The 18,150-nt window shown below is 37.0% G+C and overlaps 1 protein-coding gene across 3 annotated transcripts in view; it reads right to left on the bottom strand.

Moving 5' to 3' along the window:
• The window catches only part of gabrg2 (gamma-aminobutyric acid type A receptor subunit gamma2), a 149,744-nt gene extending 131,844 nt beyond the window's left edge, over nt 1–17,900 (bottom strand). For all 3 annotated transcript variants that reach the window (XM_052104053.1, XM_052104054.1, XM_052104055.1), the window contains exon 1: nt 17,579–17,900. In XM_052104053.1, the coding sequence (XP_051960013.1) occupies nt 17,579–17,694 (116 nt within the window). In that variant the 5' untranslated portion in view covers nt 17,695–17,900. The remainder of the gene's footprint in view (nt 1–17,578) is intronic.
• Nucleotides 17,901–18,150: the final 250 nt, after the last annotated feature.

Raw genomic sequence — 18,150 nt, 5'->3', positions numbered from 1 at the left:
TTGGTGAATAAAAGTACTAACTTCTTTCCATAAGAGCAAAATCTGTACATTATTCCAAACATTAGGCCGCCAGTGTGTATCTATATGTACACTGTGTCTAATATATATATATATATATATATATATATATATATATAAGACTGAGGAATTTAACACATTTATTTTTTCAATTAATAGTTGACTGTTTAATGCATTTAAAAAATAAATAATTTTAATTCCTGAAACTTCACTAATGTTTGTCCACCATTTCTGTGGCTAAAATTGGTATAAATACATTTCCAAGAGGTACAAGCTCAATCCTAGAACAGAAACTGATTGTGTGGAGCTGTGTTTGCTTGTTCATTTCACGTGACTCATGTCCCGCACATAATAAACAGAAGCAGATTTATTATACAAAGAATGGAGACTTCCACCTCAAGTGGTGAGTCAGGTGTGGGAGAGATACTGCCATATCAGTTTCCATTGTCCGAAAACACTCATTCACTGTTATCTGAACCAGTGTATAAAAGCGAAACTGCCCGAGAGAGACCCAGTGTGTGCACGATAGAGAACAAAAGCCAGAGAAAAATTATTTGATGAACGGTTTTGAGATTTTAAACTAGGGATGCACAGATACCATTTTTTAATGATGGAGTATGAGAACTGATACTTTCTTTCTGGTACTCGCCGATACCTGTACTTTTTCTGTAATGTGACAGTTTTTCAAGTATAATTAGACTAACGATTTGTGGACAGCTTTTTTATTATTATGAACAACTGTAACTCAAAAGACAATATCAAAAAAAGTAAACATCGTCATTTTTTCCTGCTTGTCACAACGTTGTCAAAGCTCAAACACATTTCACAGAACAAAGTGTCTGATAACCTCTACAAAACCAAGAGAGCTGACCTACTGACTCCATTATTTTGAACACCTGTTCCTCAAAAGGCATTTTAAAAAAATTTAATATTGTCTTTTTTATCTGCCGATCAAATTTAAAATCACAAATTTCACAGAACAAATGTTTATAACATAACACTGAGTAACAATGGAATCACAACCAAGAGTGCAATAGGAATTAAGCTATATAAGATACTAAGCATTTTCCCCAGAGCAGTTGTACAGTATGTTTTTGAAGGTAAATTTGGGAGATAAGTATAAAGGCTGTCTATCAATTAGGATTATTTTTCAGAAGTAAGTGGCAGGTTCTTTTCAAGGAACAGCTATAAGCCTGTTTCTGGTTTCTTTCATATGTGTAAACAACCTGCAAAGGGCTGAAAGGTATTTTTGAGCCATTTGAGCCAGAGTTGGAGATCACAGTTTATAAAATGCCCAGTACTGGAGGGGTTTGTCTAAACGGGACACAATGGTCTCTCCAAGGTATGCTTCCAGCTGTATTGTAGCAGATGCTGGAGCACTGCTCTCAGATGTAGATGTACATTCATCTGCAATTTCTTCAAAAACACTGTTCAGACTGGTGCCTGGCTGGTCACTGTGAGGCCTTTTGATAGCGTGTTCCCCATGCTCCTGAGGTGGTGTGGCTGTCTCTCCAAGAGACATTTTTTGCAGCTCCAGTATCAACATTTCTTTGACCTTCCTGGCATTGTCAGTGTTGGAGAAGAATCAATCTTTATACCTAGAACAAAAAACATGATGATGATGATAAGCATACTATTCTTTAAGTGCAGTTAGAAAGAATTTAATAAATCACTTTTAAAAACAATTACAACAAAAAAAGTGATCAGGAAGGAAAGAAGAACTGAAAACCATATAAATCAATAAAGAACTCAAATAATGACTTTTATATTTTACATTTTAGAATTGAAACTTAATAGATCAACCCAACACTCTATTTATTATCAGCAAATTAGAGCTTATTTGTTTTGAATTGAATTACCTTGGATCGAGTAAAATTGCGATGCAGAAGAGTGGGTTTTGCTCTGTGTTGGAGAAGCGAGTCTGCACAGCAGCGAGTCTGCACAGCAGCAAGCAAAGTGTTCTTCGTTGTTTTGATTCCGTGATCCTCATCCATTTGTTTCAATAACATTCTCTGTAGCACAGTGACAGTAGGAACCGCATTTGAGGCTAAAGCAACTTGAGTTAGTTCATCAAAAGGAGCCAATATGTTTAGCGTCTTCTCCATAAGATTCCACTGGTTCCACAACGGATCCTCTGTGACAGCCAGCACCAGTGTATGTTCCACTCACAAAAGATTAGGAAGTCCAGCATCATCCATGTCCTTTATCATATTTTTGGCACTGTCATGGACCACAACATGGACAGAACTTTTGGGAACTGCCCAAGTCTCAAGCATTTCCATAAATATGCTCGCTTTAATTTGACCCGGCTCCAACACATTAAGAAGGTGATGAAAACCCACGTTATCAATAACTGACAGTGGTTGTTCGTCATGAATAATGAATTGGGTAAGCTCATCTGTTATTCGTAAAGCTCTCGGGTTATCCCTTGACAATTTCCTGCTTGACAATTTCTTGCTCATCTTGCTATGAGTTGGCGCTGTTTTGGCGGCACGAGGGGGACCTACACAATATTAGGCAGGTGGTTTTAATGATGTGGCTGATCAGTGTTTACAGTTGCAGTTGGAAGTTTACATACACTTAGGTTGAAGTCATTAAAACACATTTTTTTAAGCACTCCACAGATTTCATATTATATTAGCAAGCTACAGTGTATATGTGATGAGGAGGAGGGCGTGGCCGGGCTGTGATGGAGCTTCTGATAGGCTAATATAGGGGCAGTGGTGGCTCAGCGGTTAAGGCTCTGGGTTACTGATCAGAAGGTCGTGGGTTCAAGCCCCAACACCACCAAGACACCACTGTTGGGCCCTTGAGCAAGGCCCTTGAACCTATCTGCTCCAGGGGCGCCGTATCATGGCTGACCCTGCACTCTGACCCCAGCTTAGCTGGGATATGTGAAAAATAAATAATTTCACCATGTATATGCAGAAATGTATGTATAATGTGTGACAATTGGTCAAATTAAATTAAATTAAATTAAATTAAATTAAATTAAATTAATTGAAATCAATTGGATGTGTACCTGTGGATGAATTTTAAGACCTGCATTCAAACTCAGTGCCTCTTTGCTTGACATCTTGGGAAAATCAAAAGAAATCCAAGACCCCAGAAAAAAGACATCATACCGCTCAGGAAGGAGATGCATTTAGTCTCCTAGAGATAAACATATTTTGGTGCGAAAAGTCCAAATCAATCCCAGAACAACAGCAAAGGACCTTGTGAAGATGATGGAGAAACAGGTAGACATATTTATCTATATACACAGTAAAACAAGTCCTATATTGACAAAACCTGATAGGCTGCTCCAAAACCACCATAAAAAAGCCAGACTACAGTTTGCAAGTGTACATGGGGACAAAGATCTTAATTTTTGGAGAAATGTCCTCTGCTCTTAATGAAACAAAAATTGAACTGTTTGGCCATAATGACCATCGTTGTGTTTGGAGGAAAAAGGGTGCAGCTTGCAAGCCGAAGAACACCATCTCAACCGTGGAGCATGGGGGTGAAAGCATCATGTTGTGGGGGTGCTTTACTGCAGGAGGGATTGGTACACTTCACAAAATAGATGACATCATGAGGAAGGAAAATTATATGGATATATTGAAGCAACATCTCAAGACATCAGCCAGGAAGTTAAAGCTTGGTCGCAAATGTGTCTTCAAAATGGACAATGACCCCAAGCATACCTCTAAAGTTGTGGAATAATGGCTGAAGGACAACAAAGTCAAGGTATTGGAGTGGCCATCACAAAGCCCTGACCTCAATCCAATATATGGTTCGAACTGAAAAAGCGTGTACGAGCAAGGAGGCCTAAAACCTGACTCAGTTACACCAGTTCTGTCTGGAGGAATGGGCCAAAATTCCAGCAACTTATTGTGAGAAGCTTGTGGAAGGCTTCCTAAATTGTTTGACCCAAGTTAAACAATTTAAAGGTAATGCTACAAAATACTAGCAAAGTGTATCAAAAACTTCTGACTTACTGGGAATGTGATGAAAGAAATAAAAGCTGAAATAAATGGTAAATGGTCTGCACTTATATAGCGCCTTTTTTAACCTTAGAGGTTACCAAAGCGTTTTACACTGTGTCTCATTCACCCATTCGCACACACATTCACACTCACATTCACACACCAATGGCAGCAGAGCTGCCATGCAAGGTGCTAGCCTGCCATTGGGAGCAACTTGAGGTTCAGTGTATTGCTCAAGGACACTTCAGCATGTGGAGTCATTTGGGCCGGGAATCGAACCGCCAACCCTGCGATTAGTGGCCATCTATGTGCCATCTATTTTGTGAGGGTCACCAGAAGTGCAATGAATAAATCATTCTCTCTACTATTATTTTGACATTTCACATTCTTAAAATAAAGTAGTGATCCTAACTGACCTAAGACAGGGAATGTTTTCTCCGATTAAATGTCAGGAATTCTGAAAAACTGAGTTTAAAATGCATGTGGCTAAAGTGTATGTAAACTTCTGATTTCAACTGTATATATATAAATATAGGCTTTCTCAACAAATATATAGGTGAAGCGATCTATCTACAGGAGTCTGCAGTTGGATTGTTTCACTTTGTTTCAGAATAGTATTCATTGCTAGACTTGTGCTGTTTGTCTATTGTTTTATGCAATGTGTTGAACTTGTGTCAATTAAGCGTGTGTGTGTTACATGTTTTGACTTGTCCAAGGGTATTTACTGCTGGGTTTAGAGATGTTTGTTTAGTTCAATATTGCTGGGTTTTTATTGTTAAACCCTCAAAAGTTCCCACAGAATCTAGAAGTGAAGTGCACTAGAGTGCAGCTAACCAATCGCTCTTCTATTGAGAACATACTACAAATGGAGAGTTGAATTATGGCGGACTGGATTTGCCTTACTTCAGAATACAATACAGTCCTCTATGGCAGATGGATTTTTGAGCAAAAGTCAATTATCTCAGGCTTGTTCCAAGAAATAGAGATGAAATGATATCTTGAAAATGAAAGCTGTAATAAACTCTGAGCTACATGGGAAAGAGAGATTTCTGATTCGCTATAAACCTTCATAACATGAATGAAAGAATCAGTAAATTCATGCTAGCCATATAAGAAATCACACATGACATCTTCCAATGATGGTAAAATGACATATGTATGCATAGGACAGAGGTGACATGTAATATTTATGATTTATAGCACATCATCAGTCATTCAGAGTGTGCTGATAAGTTCTAAATGTCTCCATTTAATATCCAACGTCGAGTAGAGTCAATCCAATGGCACCACCCCCTTTATTGCAGATACGTTAACTGTCCATCTTTAATCTTGTTAATGTTTATTAACGGAGACCAAAACCATTAGAATGGGTATCATGTTTTAAGGATCAGTTCCAGCCACTACATTAGAAGCAGTTGTAGAGAGAGAGAGACGGCTTGATCTGAGTGGATATATCTAAATGATACAGTTTTCATGGTGAATCTTGGAACTGAACCCAGAGCATCATATGCAGAGCATCTGCTCTACCACTGAGCTGAATCACCTTAATTAGATTGCACTGCACTGTAACACTGCACGCAGTATTGTTATACAATTGGGTGAATCGCGTGGAATGAAATGTGTGGGTTATTTTCACCCCAAAATCAAAAGAAAGTACATTTGTTTTAGTTAAAGTAAATTATGTCTATTTGTAGGACATTTATTTACATTTATGCATTTGGTAAATGCTTTAATCAAAAGCAAATTACAGAGCACTTATTACAGGGACAATCCCCCCAGAGCAACCTGGAGTTAAGTGCCTTGCTCAAGGACACAATGGTGGTGGCTGTGGGGATTGAACTGGCAACCTTCTGATTACCAATTCTGTGCTTTAGCCCACTACGCCACCACCACTTCCACTAGGACATTTAAGCTACTTTTATGACAATTAAGCACATAAGCTCCAGCACCACCAGATATCTAAAATATACATTTTGAAATGCATATATATAGATATAAAAAAAGGCATTTTCACTAGTTTTAATTCAATTGTTGATTTCAGGAATGTCTATTTGTAGTAACAACTAAAAGTGTCCCTTTGCGCCTCCTGGTGGTGATTTTGCAAATTAGTCTACCTTGTGAGAATTTAAACATTTACCGTCATGTTAATCCCCACGATAGCAAGGCTAATTCTGGTTTGAAATATAACAGAAATACAAGTGCAAAACCTGGCTGTTGTTCGCCCCTTCAAGAACATGATTCAACAGTTAGAAAAGAGCTTCAAGTTGTACAATGACATGACGAAATGCATCACCATCCTGCCTCTAGGATCAGTTGTCTGCCTGTAATCATCGGAAAAGTGCTTGCTAGAAGATGAGGTAGTGCTTGCTAGTCGATTTCGACTCGACTAATGGACTAGACTAGTCGACTATAAGAATCAGTAATTGTGCAACCCCTAGTTCAGATTCATAACAGTTGTCAGTTGAGGGCACGATTTTGCTACTTTCATGTTTGACAACCCTTCTGCCCAGTGTCGGTCTCAAAAGTGAAGGGCAGGGTTTTGGATAGAGGGGGGCGTGTCTAATTTAACAGCTTGTGGAAATTCCAGAATGACTTAAATTGCTTACAGAGCAATTACTGATGAAGTGGTCTCATTCTCTTGCTGTAACACCTAACCAGACAAAACTCAATGAACAACAAGACTTGTCAAGACCATGAACTCTCACTGCTCCTCATAACTGTACATTAAACTTCAAATATGTTCTAATTGGCTGTGACTGTGATGCATCATACAGCAGTTTTGCGGTCTGTGTGGACAGACAATTGCTACACAGTGCAAACTCACAAAATAATATTTCAAATGTAAAATACATTTGTACAATACAATTGAAAGTATACATTGTGGTAGGGTTTGTTGTAAGGGTGTGACGAGATCTCGTGTTACGAGCAGTACTTTGATTATGGATACACTTACTGTTTGCATTTAAAGTGTTATTTCTGTTATTTATATATTTATTTTATTTATACTGTTATATTTTTTTATGTTCGATTTGTGGAAATGAGTTAGATTTCTTATGTGAAACCGTACAGGGGAGAAGCCAGGAGGTAGAGTTTATAGAAAAACATTTTGCAGTGTTTGCATGTCCTTTACTGCATAGAATTCATTCAAATAGAAGTAAAATAACATTCATTACAAGTTAATTTGAAAATGCACCTAAATTGTTTTGCATTTTGTGATTTTCAGTTCAATAAAAGACTATTTTCCATTCATATATTTCATCATTGAGGATTTCTTAAAAATTGTGTAAAAATCTCGTCTTGTCTCGTTCTTGTGAACCCAATCTCGTGTCGTGTCTCGTCTCGTGGAGTAAGCGTCTCGTCACACCCCTAGTTTGTTGTATTGAATTTATTTTTTTTCATGCAAAATATAATTTCTTACTTTTTCTCTTTTTTGTTGTGGTAAAACATAGACAATTCCTCATGACATTCACCCAATTATGCTTGTATATTAGAGCAAACAATCCCCATCAACACAACATTCACAACTCAACACAACTCCTATTTTGCAATGACCTTCTGCCTTGTGTCAAGCAATAACATGAACTTGATTGCATGGCCTCTGTCTGCTGAGAGCCATTGCATCAAATTCTCATTATCATCATTTCACACCCTCATTGAGTGTAATGCAATAACATTTATTGCAAATTATTGCAAACTCCATAATCAGCCAAATGCAGCCAAACACTGATGCTTCACAGCATAGGAGGCTCATAATGAAGATGAAAAGATATTTCCCTTGATGGGACCCTGATGCCATTTTGTTTATAGGGCTCCACTCTATCAAAATACACCATCAGATGTGTTTGTCCACCACAAGTCCAAAATGTGACTGCAGACACACAGAAAATGCCAAGAGTCATATCTCCACGTCCACAGACCTGAGGATACAGCTATTACTGACACATCAGCTGACCTATGAGTCCCTAATTAGATGACATTAAAACACTCTGGCTATACACAAACCATACTAAGATAAGCAGTAAAATAAATCTATCCACCAAAAATGAAAATTCTCTCAACATTTACTCAACCTCATATTTTTCTAAACCTGTATGGCAGTGTATAGTGCTTCATTTCAAAGATAAATAAAGGACCACTCATTATTTTCACATGCACATAAGCTTTGCACCAAAGTTGCCACATTTTTGCCATAAAATGTTTGATAGTAGTGGCAAATTGTCCATTGTTGCCAAAGGTTTGCTACATGTTCACCATTACCGGTGAAGACCTGCAATCTTCTGACAATATACTGCGGAAAATCGCAAAACTGATTCGAATGTTGAAATAACGAGTAGCAAATTTGTTTACCAGATGTTTACCAGAATGTATACTTTGGGTGAACTACCTTGCATAGCTTTGGCCATGTTGCCAATTAACAGGTTGGATTAAATTGGTCCAAATCTTTCTTGGTCAATCTTTTACGAAATAACAAAGCAACCATATTATCAAAAGCTTTCAGGCCAAAGTGTATGTGATTAATTATTCTTGTTCAATTTGTATTAAGCAAGGCTTGTTAGCGCATTCATAAATTGACTTCTACAGTGTCCTGGAGAGTTCAAAAGAGAGATATATCTGAATATAATAACTCATAGCTCACTGCATTGTCCATGGCACATTACATTTACAAGGGTAGCCCAAAACACAAAAAACAAACACACACACACACACACACACATAAAAAAAAAAGCGGGGCCAGTTTACTGCCATTGAAAACGTAGCTAAACGATTTACTTATTTATTTAATTGTAGCAAGTTGTTGCTCACGATGACATCACAGAAGAATGCCAAAAATCATGCAAATGCCTTTATGCATTTTTAAGATACGAGCAATCAAACATAGTTGCCATGTTTGTTTTGGGCCACCTTGTATACATTTTCCAGACACTTTTGTCCAAAGTGACTTACAGTGCATTCAAGGTATAGATTTTATCAGTATATTAGTTCCCTGGCAATTAAACCCATGACCTTGGCATTGCCTGTGGCATGCTCTACTACAAGAACAATAAAGTAATCTAATCAATATCAACAGAACAAGTGTATAAGCAACTCAATTACCTATTACACGAGGTGTGACTGAAGAATTGTACAGTAAATGTTGAGTGGAAAACATGGATGAGGGGTCCCAACAATAAATACCAAATAAAATGGCAAAAGCTTGGGAAAACTTCACATTAAGAATGGCAGAAAATGTGTTATTACTACAAAACTGATTGATCATATTATGTTTATTATCTCATGTGACTGGACAATAAAATCATAGCAGTGTGAGCTGGTGAAATCGTAAGAAATTGTACGAGTTGGCTCGTTAAAAAATGTATGACTTTTAAATAAACAAAATGAATGCACCAACAAACGTTGTTATTACGTTTAACCCAAACCCTAAACCTAACCATGATTCAGATAGAAAAGAAACTTTAGATTACCACAGAAAAAAACAATGGAGTTTGGAACAGGAAGAGGGAAGGGTGTTTGCTGTAGAAATTTGTTCACAAAATGTTTTATTTCTTAAAATAAAGTGTTGGATAGGAGGCTAGAACAAATTTGAGGTTACACTTTATTTTACGGTGTCCTATATAAATAATTACTGATTATTACTAATTAACAATATGCACTTACTATAAGGTTTAGGGTTTGGGTAAGGGTAAGGGTTTGGTGTAGGGTTAGTTGACTGTAATTATGCATAATTGACTGTTATTACTATAGTAAAAATTCTTTTTGTTGATAGGTTGGTCTCTATGGTAATATAAGGCTATGTCCACATTATGAAAATGGCATTCTCGTTTTCGAACACACTGGAGCTTCTGAAAACGGTTAATTCACCTTACTGTGCGGGGGGGAAAGGTAAGAAGTGTGGCCTTGCATACATTCCATGTAGTCTGAAAAGCTACTGTCCTCGAGTTTCGCCGACAGACAGCAATTCCGAGTAAATTTTCTTTAACAGCACTATCAAAGTGGATAGCACGCACAACAACGGCACTACAACACGGGCCGCCATCTTGATTGTTTTGGGTTGAATTGGTCACATAACTGCATATTGGGATGAATATACCATCTTTTTTGAATATCTCCATTTCCCCTGAGGCTAACATTCAGCCTAACTTCTCGTCTGTAAAGTAACTTTTTTTTTTTTCAGGTTGATTAGAGAACATTTTACGAAAACTGCCTCTTCCCACATTAATACATGCATTGGGGAGTCTTGGGCCAAGAAAAAAAAATCTGAGCTTTGGTTTGATAAAACTAGAATATCTTTCATGATAAGGTTAAGGTATTTGTAGGGGCCTTGCTCTTAAACCAGCGTGCTGTGTGCTATCAAAGGCAGCAGCAATCATTTCATCATGCCACGAGTGAGTGTATTCATCCCTGCGGTGCAACTCCACATGGAAATGTCTTTTAGACATGGGGAGCAGCTGAAACGTGTCGCAACGTGCCATACTTTCAGTCACTGTGTAGAGCTTTTGATGCCTTGCGATCTGACACTTGTCTCATCTACTCCCTATTGCTCATGAAAGCAAGATTTCCTGCAAAGAATTCCTTTTTCCTCAATTGATTTTATAAATTTCTCCAAACTTTGGTCAGTGCTTTCAAAACAATTCACACATTTAGCTACTGAAACACGACTATACTATTGAAAACACAAGTTTATCCAAGTTCCACAATGAAGACATTTAGCCCTTTTTTTCAGACATTTCTCTAAATGAATGTATCTATCAAGCCTCTCATTTCTGTTTGAATGGAAATATGTGACACTCATGTGACACAATATATCTGCAAGCCTCCTCTATTGCTTGGAGAAGAGTAATTCTGTCATAGAGGTTGTGGTCTACTGTTACACAGGAGATGTTCTGCATGGTGGAATCGGACATTTTTCCAAAGCACAAGAAACCCTTTGCTCAAGTTGTTCCTGATCTTCCTCTAAAAAGAGGATGAGGAAGTTTACTGTAAAACAAAAGGACCAAGACAACAAAAACAAAGCACATATGGAGATTTTAGATCATCGTTGACCAGCAGCATTGATTATTGCATGAAGACCAACAACGTTCCTCCCTCTTCTCCTTTTTTTAAAAAGAGGTATTGAGATTAAAGTCACTGAATGCTGAAATCTCTGTCCAGCTCCCCTCAAAGAGACAATAACATGGTCAATTATTAGATTGCATTTCCTTTGCTGAGTGCATTACTAATGAAGCAGATGGCAATATGACACCATTTGACAACCTGTACTCAAAAAATGAAATCATTACCCTTAATTGAATTACTGAAAGATTTTACACGTAATTGAATGTATTTCATGAAGCCAATTTAGTTGGATTAGGTCAAATTAATGAACTATAGCATTTTTAACCTTGTGAGACCCCACGTCCACATGTGTGGACATTGTATTTTGGCTTCGCTATGCGCAACATTTAATTGAAATTAATAAAAACCGACTGAATACTGTTCACAAGACTCTAACCTGTCATTTAATGGTTAAACAGCTGCCGCGCCGAGTCATGTGACACAACAGCATGCCATCGATTTCCGTGCAGTGCTCCTACAGACCCAAATAAGTGTCTATGGTAAGGAAGTTTTTTAGGTTTTTTCATTGAAACCTGTTTTGTTGTAAAGAGTAGAGTCTCTAGTTTCGGTTAATACACCGCTTTAAAAAATCTGTTGATTTTTTGCGCATCAGCGTGCTGATAAACATGATGTCCACATATATGTAAATTTTATGGCAACGCATTTCCTGAAAAGTAGAAAACATTTCTAATTATTTTTAATAACTTTCAATTCTAACACATCTGTGGATCATTTCATTTCATTTACTATACATTTTGATTTATTTTATTTTGTTATCACTGTATAATATGATTCTATTCATCAGTAAATGCATTCCTACTGAATATTTAATGTGCATTTTCACATTGAGAAGAAATGGGCTCATCCAAAAGCTTAAGAAATTGGCTTTCAGAGGTTTTATATGGAGTTAGGATGAAAATAAGGTGCATTTCTAACTGTTCTGAGACCAGTGAAGACAGACAGCACACTGGAGGTTAAGTCATTCCCTAAATAGGGAACAAGGGAGCATCCTATAGCTCTCTATACATTTAAGTGCATTCACTTGTAAAATCTGTCCAAAAGTTGAGTTTCAGGCTGCAGATGATGTTTGGACCACTGAACATGTTTGACAGACATGTCACAAAGTGACAATTATAATCAGTACATAGATTCACAATTTATAATGTATACATTTATTTGAACATGTTTGGCATTGATTGGATGATACTGGCCAGTTCTTTGAATCAGAATTAATTATTCAAGAACATTTTTACAGAAAATCAGCTGTAATGTCTGAAAAACATGAATAATCAACACTCCTGGAAACACAATAAACAATTTGACTTTCTATCGCTTAGTGTCATTTAAAATTTCACAACATGATCTCGCTGTCTACATATGTGAATATATGAAAATTATTTGCTATAGAAAATTGTGGATTTTTGTGTTACTAGTTCCAAATCAAAAAGGGAAATGGAAAATGCACACAACAGTCATGCGAGGGTCTTAGGAGGTTAAGTCAACTTAATTACGTTAGTCAAACCCGATTTAATTAGGTTTGTTTAATACCTTTTCTTATGTTGGTCCAACTTCGCTTATCTTATTAATCATTAGTATACGCCAGGTGAGCAAGAGACTGTTGAACTGTCCCTTTAAGAGCAACTGCTTATAAAGTTAAGCAGCACTCGAATCAAGTATCAATTGAAAGTGACCGTCCATCCTCCACCTTAGCACAAGAGCCATTCTTCACCACAATGGTAACCCCCAAAACACCAGCATAACAGACACTCTTTTAAGATACCAATATAACAGAACATTAAACATGAACAAATTTCCTATTCTCATCATGCTCAAAAATGCATAAAATAACACTTAACTGTTCTCCCTATCCAGTCCCATGCAGAGAATTCTGGGAAATGGAAATCACCTGCCCAGTTTTATCAATGCTGCATTAAGGCTGCCTTCATTTCCTATGGAATTATTCCACTACCCATTCCTGAAGTGTTACGAGTAGGTCGCGTTTAAGTGCTTTGTTGAAGGAAAGAACAGAACCATGGACGAAGCCAGTTTCATTCATACATATATGTATTTTGACACCATAATACATATTATTCAGTTAGCGGTGTTAAAATGCATAGAATGGTTGCCGATATACATAATTAAATCTGAACGAAATGTCAAGCGCTAACAATTAGCTGAATTATTTATAAAAGTGTGTCCCAGTCGTAATTACAAGGGGTCGTTCATGCGTAACTTCTGAGTGGGGAAACTCGTATTTAAGATAATTCCGATAGCACATGAAGGCGGCATAACACCACAAAAATATTCACGTAGTCCCAACTCAAATGGATTGAGTAAACTTCCATTTTCCAAATTTAAATAGAATAATTTGAAATCAAGTTGTGTCAAATTATTTATCAAGTCAATTGAACAAGCAGCAAAAATCCTTTCTTTGAGTGGCATGTGCATTTGAGATTGGCTTTAATTAGCTGTTTTGAAAGCATGAACCTTGGATGTGAGACATGTGTTTAGTTTTTCAAGAAAATTATGTAAATCAAGAAACTAGCCTATTTCTTCAAAGCAAACTGATTTAGTTATGTAGAGAGATTTTTCAGACAGCTGTTGAGATCTTCCTGAGATCACATATGGTTCATACATCCAAACTAGAAGGTCTCCATTTAGTTTTAAAGCAAATTTTTTTAACTTTTTCTGTGCTGAAACCAGGGGCGGATCTAGAAAATATTTGTATGGGGTAGCAAGGGGGTGGCTTGTAGACTATGAGGGGTGGCAACACCAGAGCAAACACCCATGTGTAGTTCTTATGGATTAAGGTACCAAGCTTCATTGAAAGTACTAGCTCATTAATTGGAGTCAATATCAAATGACAAATGTTCACGAATCTGCGATACAACTGCATTTCCACAAAACCACATAGTACCCATTTTGCTTAGGGCTGGGCCATATGTAACAAAATCATATCTCAGTATTTTTAGGATGAATGGCGATACATGATATATATCTCTGTATTGTCTATGAAGTGGACTTAATGTTCAGTTGTAAATCAAAGCCACATGTGAGATGGTAAATTAAGCTTGCAACATGCTTTGTTTCGAGAAGACTTTTCAGGCTACGAAGGCTTTGCGGCCGGGGTTGCAGCAGCAGCACAAATGTAAACTAGAAAAAGTTCGTCGAGACAAACTTTAAGTTGGCTTGTGAAAGTTTGGACCAGAAAGTTTGAAGTTTAAAGTAGTTTGAAGTTTAAAGTAGTTTGAAGTTTAAATTAGTTTATAGTTTAAATTAGTTTAAAGTTTAAATTAGTCTAAAGTTCAAATTAGTTTGAATTTTAAAGTAGTTTGAAGATTAAATTAGTTCAAAGTTTAAAGTAGTGTAAAGTTTAAATTAGTTTGAATTTTAAAGTAGTTTATTGTTTAAAGTAGTTTGAAGTTTAAAGTAGTTTATAGTTTAAATGAGTTTAAAGTTTAAATTAGTTTAAAGTTTAAAGTAGTTTGTAGTTTAAAGTAGTTAAAAGTTTAACTTAGTTGCTAGATAGATAGATAGATAGATAGATAGATAGATAGATAGATAGATAGATAGATAGATAGATAGATAGATAGATAGATAGATAGACACTCAGATAGATAGATAGAGAGATAGATAGATAGATATTTACCCTCAGATAGATAAATATTTACCGTCAGATAGATAGATAGATAGATAGATAGATAGATAGATAGATAGATAGATAGATAGATAGATAGATAGATAGATAGATAGATAGATAGATAGATAGATAGATAGATAAGTGTCATAGATAGATGAGTTTATTAGTTTAAATGAGTCTCAATGGCTCATATAGTATATAGAATGGCAGTTTGATTTAGTCTCTGGTTTCAAGGGATTTAGATTTGAATTTTTGGCAGTTGAGGAGTTTGAAAATCTGAACATTCCGCAATGTTAAGTCAATGGGAGTTTTTTCCGAGTTTGATCGTCATTTTTAGGAAAACCATAAGTCCGATCAGTTAGAAAAGATATTGCATACCGAGTCAGAACAGTTTGAGTGTCTGAGCCGAGTTTGGAGTATGTGGAGTTAAAGCTCTAGGAGGAGTTCGAGTTGTAAATTTTTGACAGAATAATAATAATAAGTTTAAATAGGATTTCAGTAAGTTGGCTCTTACAAGCCAACTTAAATATTCTGCAGTTTATGGCGCTGTTGAAAATGGTGGAAGAGATTTGTTTATGGCAATCTCTACAGATGACATGCAGGGCTCGACATTAAGCAATGTGATGTGCTTGTCCTTTGGATAAGTAAATTGGTCATTCTCTTGTCCGTGTAAAAAAGTAACTTGTCCAGAGAGAAAAAAGGACATGTAGTGCTCAAGCAGAACTTGCGGGCGAGTGGGGCCTATAATATCATCCTAGAACTTGTTTGAAAATATATCGAAATACCTTAAAAAGTCGATATACCGCCCAGCCCTAATTTTGCAACTGATTTGCCAAGATACCAAGACATTGTCTATTAAACACGTAAACCAATTTTAAATGTTCCTTAGCTTGACATTTAGAACCAGCAATCTGGACTAGGCCTAAACTCCAGTACTTTTGTTAAGTGTACCCATGGATGGAAAATGCACGCATATACCATTTTATTCTGCTAATAAAGTCCTAATGTAATAAAGCTTTTCTTTATAAAATGCAGTACATACTATAAAGGCAAGAGATTTTGAACACAGCAACTGTTTTCAAACTTCTACCATTTGTCAAACTAACAGCGAGTCCTGGCCCAAACTCACGCCATTAGTTGAGCCAGTGTTGCTGTGTCAGGCTGGTCTGGCCGCTCAAAACATACAGAGCAATACTGAAAGTGGCATGGAGCTGCAGTGTTTATACTTTTTGGTGAAATCAGCCTACAAATAGTGTACTTATTATTGTCTCTACAGATTAAATCTTGTGCGTCAGTAAAAAAAATGTACTGAGAGGTCCTTTATATTAATGTTATTTTCCACTTTCAATAACTTAATTTTTAACCAACATCAGTCCTTATCATAACTACCAAATATTCATAAATTTTCAGGATCTTAACCCTTTAAATACATAATACCACTGTTGTTTTTCACACACACACACACACACACACACACACACACACACACACACACACACACACACACACACACACAAAACACTGACATCTCTACCAACACACCCACACAATTTTAGCTGCATCATTTATTCATTTGGCCTGCAGTGCTCTATAATACAGCAAACAGAAAATAGGGGGAAAGCATGTATTTGCTCCACTGGCTAAACATGAGAAAAATGGCGCCATCTGGTGAAAATATTAACATTTTACATTTGAAGTCAGGGCTCTGGAATGAAAGCATACTATCATAGAATTCATGATTTTATGCTTTAATGGCACTGGGATCAAATATTGCTGTTTTAATGGGTTTCAATGGGGACATTTTTGTCCTGAATGTCCTGAGTGTAGCTATTTTGTATACACAGAGCATTGTAGATGTATAATAGGAACTGAGGATGAAATATCAAAAATCCCCCAAAAATACACACATTTGGCCAATTATATGCCATTGGAATTAACACAGCCGAAATGATCGAAAAACAAATATCGACAAAAATGTCCGTTAAGGAGAAAGTATTTAGAAAAAAATCACATAAAGTACACCAACTATAAGATGAAGCCACTTTTAAAAAATGTCAATTCTTTTTTTTTTATTATTAAATAGTTGTATGTTTGTTTGTATTTGATGCTCTGTGGTAACATGTCAAGGCTTCCGATTGTCCAGTTAGGCCTGAATGATTCCTGATTCTTCATCGGCAGGTGGAGAGGAGGCGTTTCCAATCCCTCACGTAAATCTTATTAAACGTCTTGACTGAAATGGCATCATGTACAAAGCTCTAAACTTTAGCCGTGGTTATTTACAACAGCAAACCAATGAATGTGGATTAATACAAGGAAGATGGTCATCTGTTTTGTTTCTGTCAACACTAACACACCATCATTTTAATGAAGAGTCACAGTGTTTGAATCATGACACGTCACGCCTGAACAAAATATCACAATTCTGAGCAAACTGTTCGATAGCTTTACACAACACCGGCGTCGCGTTCTTGTTTAGGGATTTTGTCGAATCAAAATTTGAAGAATTTCTCCACCAGCGCTGTAAAAATAACTACAAACCCGGATGTCGACAAATAGCCTTCTCTGCTGTAGTGTCGTGAATATCTTTATAACACTTCATTTGACGTATCATACTGTCACGTACCGGCATATATGACAATCTGGTATACATCAAAACATATATCCATAACTATGTGCAACCCCAAAACACTACCCGAGGCTAACGGATTAGAGGAATCCATGGGAAATAGAGCAGCATCAATCTAAGCAGGCATGGACACTCCAAATATGCCTATATTACGTTTATATGTGATGATGCTGATGATGATGATCATAGAACAAATTCAATATTAAAATCGGCCCGTTGGTGTTAAATTCTTACCTCAAAGGAAGATGAGCGATTAGAAACCCCCATAGAAAGAGCTTGACTGGGATTGTAGACACGGCCATCGCATTAAGGCATTTAGAGGATAAATGTAGAGAAGCCATGATCACCATCTTCCTCTCAGACGGACGTTTCCCGTGTATTTACTGCCTTTCTTCGCTATGACACATAGCAGATCGCGTTTGCTTTCGCGTCTCGGAGCCGTTAGCGCGACGCAACCGCCGTAACAATTGGAGGCGCGCGTCGTGCTATATAAATCGGAGGGGGAACCTCCGGGTCCAGTATAGCTGGTAAATGTGCGAATGCAGAATAATGTGTAGGGTCAAAGAGGAGCTGATGCACGCTGCTGCAGCACACAACAACACATGCGTGGTAGAGATCGAATCACAGCTCACATGCTTCTGTTAATAAAACCGTTCTGCTATATCCAGACGCTAACATGCCTGAAAATATGCTTTTGTGGAAGTTGTTTGCGAGCTAGTTTCTTACATAGATTGACAAACAAAACACATGTGTGTATATTTACATAAGTGATTGGAGACATACGCAACGTGTCTGCAATAATTTAA

This window comes from Xyrauchen texanus, chromosome 34 (genome assembly GCF_025860055.1).
Source record: "Xyrauchen texanus isolate HMW12.3.18 chromosome 34, RBS_HiC_50CHRs, whole genome shotgun sequence".
In the NCBI taxonomy this organism is placed as follows: Eukaryota; Metazoa; Chordata; class Actinopteri; order Cypriniformes; family Catostomidae; genus Xyrauchen; species Xyrauchen texanus.
The sequence above is the reverse complement of the archived record's forward strand: the minus strand, read 5'-3'. Positions and strand labels throughout refer to the sequence as shown.